This window comes from Zea mays, chromosome 1 (assembly GCF_902167145.1).
Source record: "Zea mays cultivar B73 chromosome 1, Zm-B73-REFERENCE-NAM-5.0, whole genome shotgun sequence".
Classification (NCBI taxonomy): domain Eukaryota; kingdom Viridiplantae; phylum Streptophyta; class Magnoliopsida; order Poales; family Poaceae; genus Zea; species Zea mays.
In genome coordinates, this window is record NC_050096.1 from 273114234 (window position 1) to 273124702 (window position 10469).

General features: G+C 42.8%; 1 protein-coding gene and 1 pseudogene across 2 annotated transcripts; one reads left to right on the forward strand and one right to left on the reverse strand.

Annotated features, from left to right (window-relative positions):
• Nucleotides 1-991: 991 nt before the first annotated feature.
• Nucleotides 992-2831, forward strand: LOC109942243 (granule-bound starch synthase 1b, chloroplastic/amyloplastic-like; annotated as a pseudogene).
• A 1530-nt stretch (nt 2832-4361) lies between these two features.
• On the reverse strand, nt 4362-8435 carry LOC103643879 (protein FLX-like 2). Of its 2 annotated transcripts, none has more exons than XR_004855576.1 (5): nt 7599-8002; nt 7447-7507; nt 6661-6747; nt 5082-5608; nt 4362-4849 (listed from the first exon to the last, which is right to left on the reverse strand). XR_004855576.1 is itself a non-coding variant. In XM_023301360.2 (5 exons), exons 4-5 carry the CDS (start codon nt 5327-5329, stop codon nt 4645-4647), a joined length of 453 nt encoding a protein of 150 aa, XP_023157128.1. In that variant the 5' UTR covers nt 5330-5608; nt 6661-6747; nt 7447-7728; nt 8030-8435; the 3' UTR covers nt 4362-4644. The 2 variants fall into 2 exon arrangements, 1 of the variants encoding a protein (XP_023157128.1); XM_023301360.2 differs by adding an exon at nt 8030-8435 and having other exon boundaries at nt 7447-7728.
• Nucleotides 8436-10469: the final 2034 nt, after the last annotated feature.

Sequence of the window (10469 nt, forward strand, 5' to 3'; positions counted from 1 at the left end):
AAAAATTCCGAGAGCCAAACTTCCGACGGGATGGCTTAACTTCCGAGAGTTTAGCTAACTTCCTAGAGTTTAGGCCTAACTTCCTAGAGTTTAGGCTCTAGGAAGTTTACTATTTTGGTGTAGTATATATCATAAAATGGTCCTTACGAGTCTAGCTGCATGGCTGTTGCAGCGATCCTAAATTTATGGAGGAAATAAAGCATTTAAAAATAGAAACCGCCACATATATCTTTCCTAAATTTACGCGCATGCAAGGGAACGTGTTTGACTCATGCATGCATTCCTTTTTTGCGTGCACAAACGTGGGCGAGTGGCGCAACCGACAGCCTGATTCAGTGGGTGCGCTGGGTTGAACCAGGTTGCAGGGGTGATCGGCCTAGGCTTCCTTTAACTATTGCAAGCCCAGGGTTCCCGTTATACCTGTCCTATATATAGTTTATGTATTAGAAGTCCTAGGCTTCTTATAACTAGAGAGAGCCCTGGTCATACCATTCGGTCTGGCTGACCTGTGCGTGGCGGAGGTCCGAACCTTTGGAGGCCCAGCTGGCCAAGCCTGAGTGCTAGCCCAATTCACCCCCAGGTCACACCAAATTGCCAACCGCCCTCATTCCAAACCCTAGCCGTCACCAGCCTTGGAGCTCTCGGACGCGGCGGCTCCTCCTCCACTCCCCCTCGACTCCTCCTCCATCCCCGACGCGACGGCTCCATCCCCGTCGCGGCGGCGCCAGCCTGCAGGTACATTTCCTTCCCAGTCCATCTTGATCTTCTCCCCAGTCCCCAGTGGCACAGTCCCGTCATCGGGGGGCATGTGGCGAGGCTGCGCTAGTGACGCCGAGATCCAGGGCTGCGCTAGGGATGCCAAGATCTAGAGCTGCGTCAGGGACGTGGAGATCTATTTTGTGTTCTCCACCGTCAGTCGACGCCGCCGATCTCCAGCTTCCCCGAGGCTGCTCCAGGTGCTTCCTTTGCCTCCCTCCCATAGCGGTGAGGCATGGCGTTGCTGGTGGCGTCGACGGCCACGGACGGCGCGGTGGAGATGACGCACCTCACGCGAGATCCTCCTCCACCTCCCTTCCCTTCCTTCACTCGTCTGCGCCTACCTCAGCTGCCACGCCTTCCTGGCCGCCGTCCGCTCCTCCTGCGCCTTCCGCCGCCGCTTCCGCGCGCTGCACCCACCTCCTCTCCTCGACTTCTTCTTCGACCCCGATGGCAACGAAAATCCCGCCTTCATGCCCATTCGCCGTGGCTCCGACCGAGGCCACGCGGCCACCGTCCGCGACCTAGACGCCTTACTGACCCCGCGTCCCGGTAACTGAAGTTTAGCAGGGTGTGCCTATTATTATATGAATTAACATGGCCACAGTCTCTTACTTACTATCATTTGTGTTTTTTTCTTGTAATCAGGGGAAGATGTTGTCTTCGTAGCCAATGATTGGCACACTGCTATTTTGCCATGTTATATGAATAGCATGTATAAGCCAAATGGAATTTTATTGATGGGTAAGGCGTTCATGTTCTATTGTTTCACAATGTATGTATGTTCTTCTAGCTTCTTTGACATTGGTACAATGCAAATGTGCGCAAACATGTTAAGCCTGTTCTAGGGAGAAAGCTTAACTGGATGAAGGCAGAGATCATTGAGAGTGATCTGGTTCTAACAGTCAGTCCACATTATATCAAGGAACTCACATCTGGCCCACATAAGGGTGTTGAGTTGGATGGTGTCCTTCGCGCAAAGCCTCTAGAAATTGGAATCGTAAATGGCATGGATGTTTATGAATGGGATCCTTCAACAGATAAGTACATCAGCGTGAAATATGATGCAACAATGGTAAGGCCTATTATCACATCGCCCGTTCTAACCTCATAAGGAGATTTCTTTACTGAATGAAATAATTTGTCAGGTAACTGAAGCAAGGTCTCTCAATAAAGAGAGGTTGCAAGCCGAAGTCGGATTGCCTGTGGACTCCAGCATCCCTGTTATAGTTTTCGTGGGGTGTCTCGAAGAACAGAAAGGGTCCGACATACTCATTGTAGCAATTCCAGAGTTCGTGGGCGAGAATGTCCAGATAATTGTTCTTGTATGTTTCAATTTACAAGTGGTTTCTATTCTTTCGCATGGCACGGTTCACGATCTGATAGTCGCTGAGAAAAAAATTGTTCTTCAGGGCACGGGAAAGAAGAAGATGGAGGCATAGCGAAATTCAATGTTCCATTGGCACACATGATGTTTGCCAGGGCTGACTTCATTATCGTCCCGAGCAGGTTTGAGCCATGTGGTCTCATTCAGCTGCAAGGGATGAGATATGGAGTGGTGAGACTTCCTAGCTCCGCTTTGTTACAGCAGTTCAGATTTGAGTGCGCGTAGGATAAATTAATATTAGCAGCCATTTTTTCTCATCTTGATTCCTCTAAAGTGTTAGAAAATACCACATAGTTAAGCAGCAGACAAAGTGCAAAAGAAAACGAATGACCATCGTTGCTGCAAATACTTTTTGCAGATCCCCATCTGTTCATCCATTGGAGGATTTGTCGACACGGTTGAGGAGGGTGTCACCGGATTCCACATGGGTTCTTGCAATGTCGAGGTAAAGAACAACACGGACTCATTGTTCTCACGCTCCATAAATGAAAATAGCCTTTGGTTAATATACTCCTCCATCTTTTTTACTGTGAAACTGTAGACCCAGCCGACGTGACAGCAGTAGCATCAACCGTCATGCGAGCCCTGAAGCAGTACGACACCCCTGGCGTTCCATGAGATGGTTCCGAACTGCATGGCGCAAGATCTGTCCTGGAGATCTATTGATATGTTTTACGCCAATTTATGACATTTATTGATGTGTTTTGCGGCGATTTACGCTAAAATTCATATCCATTTACGCTGTGCTGTTTTGGTTCATGTTTTACGTTTAAATCCGCCCGAGCCAGAACTTGCTCATGATCGTACGCGTGCGATTTTCACATAGTAATTTAGGCCACATTCGTCGTTACGAAACATATCGATGATTTATGCTATTTTGGTTCACGTTTTACGCTTAAATCTACCTGAGTCAGATCTCGTGTATGACGCGCGAGATTTTCACGCCGTAATTTCTGGGCCCCATTCGCCGTTACGTAATAGATATACGATTTACGCTAAAATTCGTAATCATTTACGCTGTTTTGGTTCATGTTTTACGCTAAAATCTGTACGAGTCAGAACCCGATCACGATGGGACGCGCGAGATTTTTACGCCGTAATTTTCGACCCGCATTCGCCGTTTCGAAACAGATCTACTATTTACTCTAAAATTCGTAATCATTTACACTGTTTTAGTTCATATTTTACGCTACAATCTGTACGAGTCAGAACCCAATCACAATGGGACGCGCGAGATTTTTACGCCGTAATTTTCGGCCCACATTCACCGTTTCGAAACAGATGTACTATTTACGCTAAAATTCGTAATCATTTACGCTGTTTTAGTTCATGTTTTACGCTATAATCTGTACAAGTCAGAACCCGATCACGATGGGACGCGCGAGATTTTTACGCCGTAATTTTCGGCCCGCATTTGCCGTTTCGAAACAGATGTACGATTTACGCTAAAATTCGTAATCATTTATGTTGTTTTAGTTCATGTTTTACGCTACAATCTGTCCAAGTAAGAACTCGTGCCCGATGGGACGCACGCTGGTACGGGACGTGGCTATACCTGGCTGGGGCTTCCTGGTACAAATGGAAGCCCTGGGCTTCCATTACTTCGTCCCTATATATATATATATATACTAGGTGAGTGCCCGTGCGTTGCAACGGAAACATATAATACCATAGTTAAGTGCTCATACCCTGTGACGGCACATAATTGCAAATCGAGGCTTTCCGACGTACATGCTGATACTTTCTTCGTTGTTTGACAACAAATGTTTTAGTTTTCGGATCACACAACCATGGAGAAAAAATAGTTCGCTGTTTTGGATTATGCTTTTTAGACTACCGGTCATGACAGGCATCTTGTATGTGCTTGTGAGAAGAAGTGAAATTGGCATAAAACTGTCTTAACAAATAATTTAGTGCCTGACAGGAGCTAGTTTAATCAATATGAATAATGGACCAAACTGCTTGTTAGACTACCAGTCACGATAGAAATGAAATTGGCATAAAGCTGGACGACAGCCTCTATTCACTAATCAGTGCCTTGCTGCTCCTAGATCCTATCACTCGGTCCAGCTTCCCCTGGACCTTGCAGCAGCTACGCGGAGCTCCTGGGCAGCAAGCAGAGCTGTCGTCCAGCTTCATGTCCTTATCAACATAAAAATGAAGACATCCAAAAGAGTGTCTCGCAGTTGATTTATCTTAAGAAAAACAAAGGACAGTGTAGAAGTGGATAATAAGACATAAAACATCCATTAAAAATAAGTAGGAGTACTTCTCGAGAGAAAAAAATAAGTAGGAGTACAATAAAGACCAAATTGATAATATTCTTCTTTCAATCGTCCAATTTGTACTCCTACTTAATAATGAGATATAGTAATAGCAATGTGTTCGCAAATAACTATCAGCTGCTCATCCGAAAGACAAACGCATTTGGTCTTGACTCCTGAGTTCGACTAATTTCTCTGATAGACACCAAACCCTTAGCTACGCTTTGTGACACCCACCTACCAGTTGGAGGATGCAATGCCATGCTCTATCTTTTTATAGTATGAGCCAAATGCATGATGCTTGAACACACCAGACCTCCGCTTCTCCAGCTCTGTCCGTAATCTCTGTGCTTCTATTTTTATGTTGATAAAATCACTCTCTATGGCCTGACTCTCCTCAAGAAGCTCAACTTTTGCACGTTTCTCATGCTCGTATGCCATCCTAGAAACGAATTTTAGCCATGTGGAGCATTATCAGTAGTTTAATACCTACAAACCTTGGTACATTTAGAAAGATAAACAAAGCAGAAATTATTGGTATTTTTAATTCTAAAAACATGCATGCTTTAGTAATATATATGGAGACATTTTCAAAAAAAAATGTAACGAAAGCATAACATTATGGAGACATTTTCCACATCAATGCACCATGCATAAGATCACAAAACACAAACCTGGCCCTCGAAATCTCCTCTTGTATATCATGCAACCCTTCTCTTATAGCAGGTATCTGCTTGTTCTCGGATTGGATCTGCTCCAGCTCCCTGTACAATGACTGAACCTTCACAAATAGCTCTTTGCACAAAGCTTCCAACTCCATCTTTTCAGAACTTAGGACCAACACTTCTTCCTTGATAAGTTTAAGAGCATGCATATGTTCCTCTAACTTCATGCCTCCCTGGATAATATCCCTGTATTCCATTTCATTATCAACACGAAGTCTAGGAATGGTTTGTTTGGCAAGTATATGGATCTCGTCTTCAATGACAGCTAATTCTTGCCTAAGGCCCAAAATATCCTCTAGCACAAGAGTATTATTAGCAGCAATTCTACAAATCTCTTAACAACCAACTGCAAGTTCGTCCTGGAAAGGGAGCAGAGGCATGGGTCCAGGAACTCCTCCATCTAATGAATTTGAAGGGGAATTTCTATGACCATTATTGCTCCAAGGTTGCCGAGCCATGTGGTTTTCTGATGGTGCCTGCAATGGTGTGAAAGAAGAGGACCCACAGCATATGAATGGATGGATATGCTTGAATAACATGGGATAAAAAAATAAAACTATCTTGAATAGTTGAAATGACATAAGTATGTGACTGTGGATCTGGATATGCAAAACTGCGTATCATTTCCAAACAAGCATGACTTCATTTCAGTACACAAAACAACATGATATGACATGGTACAAACACACCTAAGGTAAAAAGAAGTTCTGGTATTTCATAAAGCAATAAATTAAAGGATTAGCTCATTTAGCTGTTTGCCACCATAAAACAATCTATGTAATTTTATAACTTCTTCACCTTTTATTAAATAGCTCTACTGGTTTTTTCTTGTCCAAGACCAGGGCTGCAGCCCCCGCAGCCTAGGTCCTAGATACGCTACTGCTGGGCTGATGTTCTCATTGTTCTCTTATTTTGCTCTGGGTTGCTTTGTATCCATCCTTGTGTAATCACATACTGTAACTACTGCCAACACATTGTTTAGAGGGGCACAATGGGCTTGTTCTCTCTGCTTCCTTCTAAATAAATCATGTGCCCATGCACGTTCTTAAAAAAGGTGCATAATTATATATTGGTTGCACTTGTAATTCATGTGGCTTGTTGACTACTAAATAGAAATTCCACAATCATTGAAAGATTACACTAAAAAAACCTACTACATCTCACAATCTAAATCATTAAAACCTACTGCAGAGTAAAAGTTCCACAATCTTTAAAAGATTGTGCAAAAAAGGTTACAAAATTAGTGTGTGATTATCTAAATCACAAATCATGTGGTTTGGAGGTTGCACAGTAGAAATTGCACAACCGTAAAAATGTTTGCACAAAAAAGAGAAAGCAACTACACTTTAAATTAAATCAGCAGATGTTATCAGATATCAAGCTATCCAATCATGATGTCCAAATCCAATAGAGTGAACAAAAAACTTTGTCTTCTCAAAGCGAGAAATAATCTCTCCAGTTAAAGGAGAGCACAACTTCATTTCTATTCCTTCAAAGAAATTGTATTGATGTGTTTTGGAAAGCAAACCTGACCCAAGTCTTTGGTGCACTGGAAAAGTTTTTAGCATTTCAACAAAAACTTTGTCTTCTCAAAGCGAGAAATAATCTCTCCAGCCTAGGAAATGTTAATAAAAATATGAGAGTGTTAAGCTAATGATGAAGAAGAGATATGTAGGGAATGTTGTTATCAACAATTAGTACAAAAAGAATAGAAATGGCAGTCATTCGAAGAAAAAGAAATATATGGTTCAGGCATCAACTCATTCTAGTTGTAAGCTAAAATTTAACAGAATAAGCTTTGTGTAGCCACATGTAGCTTTTTAAAGTGCGGCAAGAGTTGGGTGCTAAAAAAGGCAATGAGTGGTATTATCTGCAGAAATGATCTAGCTTGCCAATCCAAATACCCAAGAAGCATTGAAAGGTAGAAACCAATAACCATTTGAATGAAATGATGGTTTGTACAAACAATATGCTTGCATACATTTAGAGCACAACTTCATTTCTATAATTTGATCCATTGGACAAGCTGTTTGACCATACAACCATGGCTCACCAATACAATATTACGATAAAATAATCTCAAAAGCTATCAAATTAATCCAAAAAAGAAATTTTGGAATTACAATGCCAACAAAATTCCACCTAAGCTGCACATTACAGTATCATCCACTGGAGTAGCAATTATTTGTAAGCAAATTCACATATATAGAAACAAACAAACCAGAAGTAATTACATTCATACTTCAATATCCTTGAGTATAATATTCACTATTCATATATGGCAAGGTAATTCTCATTAAACAAGAAGCCATACCTAATAAATCTTGAATCAGAGCTGGATTACATTCCGAAACCGCAAGAATAAGATACTGCAACTGGCTCCAAAATCATCACCAAATGAACAAACCAATTAACTGAGTCTAAAATAGGAGCCGACTAACCGAACTCAATCAAATCCATGCGTACCAGAACGAACAAGCCATTGTACAACATGCGTGTGGGCGCCAAAAATCGGAATCTCCTTCTTGGCGAAGAGAGGCTGAAAAGCTTTCCGAACGCGAGCCCCAACTTCCTTCGCACCCACTTCCTTCACCACCTGCAGAATCGCCAACCGTTGATCATTCCGCTCGGAGCTCACCCCAAGTCTACCATACGATGGACGTGAATCATAGCGCGTGATCTGCCCGATCCACGCAGCCGTTAGAGAGAAGATCGAGGGCAGGAAGATCTGATAGTAAAAGGGGGCTCATTATTGGATCCACCAAAAGAGAGGGGCGGAAGGGGTGGATCGATTCAAAATCCAGAGGTGGTGGAATAGGGGATCGGGGGTGAGGCGGCGTCCTGATGAGGGGAGGGGAGGATAGGGAGATATGTCGGATCAGGGGATGGGGGCTCACCTTGACCTGGCCGGAGCGGCACCCCGGTCACTTTCCTCTCTCAAGTCTCAAGCATGTTGTCTCTTTGCTCTGCTGCTGCTGGTATAGCCTGGTACAGAGTTGCAACCAGTCGAGGGGGAGGGGTGGTGCGCGCGGTGGCCTGGATGCAAGGCACGACGGGGTCGGGGGAGGTGGCGAGGGGAGGATGTCGCCTTCCATGGAGAGAGCCGGGGCGAGGTTTAGGGGAGGATGTCGCCTTCCATGGAGAGTTGCAACCATGCATCTGACTGCTGAAATCGCGGTAGGAAGGAGCTGATGGCGGGTCCTAGAATCACGGCGGCGGGAGTCACGGCTGAGGGCAAGCATGGCCATCACGCCGGCGGGAGTCACGGCGGGCAACACGCGATGCGGGGGAGGGGAGGATCGCAGAGCAGAGGGGCAGAACCATGCACCACGGGTGTGGAGTCTACACTACTGTCTTATAGAGTAGTATAGATTTGAACAAAACACAGGTTATTATTTATCAAAAGCACAATAATCAATAAATTCTGAAAATGAACAGTTCTTCTAGTTGAGCTAAAAAACAGAATTTTATAGCCCCAAAAGTTCAAACAAATCATCTTATGTCCAAACTGAACTTTACAAATGGTTATTACATAGGCTGAGATGGTGTGGCGGTGACTAAGGTTCCACTCCAAATATTCTTCTTGTGTCTTAAAGTTGCCATGGCATCCTAAGGGGAAGGACACTTGCCAATACAATAAAGAAACATATTGCCATTGAATGGAAGTTAGGTGGACCCAAGTCTTGTGCTCGTGATGTTCAAAGGATAAATAGTTGACTCCCAAAATAGTAGGAAAACACAAACATACAAGATGAAAATAGGCTAACCTCCTGATAGGACATATGGTTCTGCTGGACACATGGCAAGCGCAAATTCCGCATTTTCCTCATGTCCTGTTAATATCTGAACAAACAGTATATGCTAGTAAGCCCTGTGCCAAAGAAGAGTATATCTGGCACACTGAACAAAACAATGAATCATACCAGATCAAGGCGAGACTCGCTTGCTCCTAGGACAGCATGTCTATTTGGTTGTGCTTCAACATCCCAAATAAGTACCTGGATGACAATGGGAAAAAGGTTGCCTGCTCATCTAAAAAAATCTAAGGGAATGTGTTTTCACCACCTGGTAGCTGCGCTAGCTCGATGAAGTCACTTGCTTCACTCGGGGATTCACCAAGATATGCTACATCATTATATTAGTTTGAACCGTGCAGAGATCGAGGAGGGTTAAATGTGCAAAACAATCTGCTTCAGATGCTTATGTAATATCGGTGAACATTTTCCAGCTAAGAAAGCACGCAACAGAATCACTGTGTAGGTAGAGAAATAATTTCTTAATGAAAAGCCCAGTTGAATTTAATTATATTTCATTTTACATCATAAGCATGCTTTGATTTGAACTTTGTTGGGAACCATATCAACACATGGGCACCTCGGCTAGTCATCAATCTGAGGGGGTTACTTACTGCTTTCTTTATTTTGCTTGTTATATCAGCAGCCTTTACCGAAGCAATTCTTAAACACTGCATGGTAACACTTGACATGAGACCCTCTCCACCAGCTTTATGAATGGCACAAACATCCCCATTTGAGTTAACTATAGCAGTCATCCTCCCTCCCATTACTGCTTCTTCCTTGTATGTGGGATCAAGAACCTACACAAAAAGGCCAGTTACTAAGATGAGGATGATAATGCTTCGATGATAATCAAAAGCACTTCAATCTCAAATATTTGGACATACCACGATGTTACCTTCACCAAAATATGCAAATGTTACAGCTATGGGCATATGGTGTATCGTAAGAGGAAGTGGATCCCTAACCTATAAAATACATCAAATCAAAACACAAGATAGTTGTAGTGGTTAACAAAGTAGGACAAAAGGCGAGCATTAGGCCCATACTGCAGTTTCACACTAAGAAAATTATGGGAGTCAGACGAATGTGCTCTTAAGGACATACTACCTCCGTCCCAAGAAAGATGCAATTCTAGGTCTGATCAAAATCAAGCTACCTTAAGTTTGACTAAATTTATAGAAAATAGTATCAACATGTATGACTTCAAATAAGTATACTGTAAATATATGTTTCATGGGCTCATGACAAATCTAATGGTACCTATTTAGTACAATAAACATTAATTATTAACATATTTATATAAACCCGATCAAACTTGACATACTTTAGTGTATCACTATTCTATAATTGCATCCTTTTCAGGATGAGGGAGTATAATTAATGAATCTAATGCTATAAGGGAGCATGACCTTTGAGGGACTTCTCAGTGTATCACATTAATCATGATGATGACCTTAAACTGATAGATCATAAAATTCAGCCAGAGCCAGTTATTGCTACAAGAACGAACTGGAATCATTGTAACGAACAGAACTGG

What these genes read in the sequence shown, in the direction of transcription:
- LOC103643879 (XM_023301360.2), bottom strand. Translation starts at nt 5,329, where the DNA reads ATGGAATACAGGGATATTATCCAGGGAGGCATGAAGTTAGAGGAACAT. An exon ending in GAGGAGATTTCGAGGGCCAG is followed by an intron (nt 4,850 to 5,081) that starts GTTTGTGTTTTG and finishes ATTCGTTTCTAG; the next exon opens with GATGGCATACGAGCATGAGA.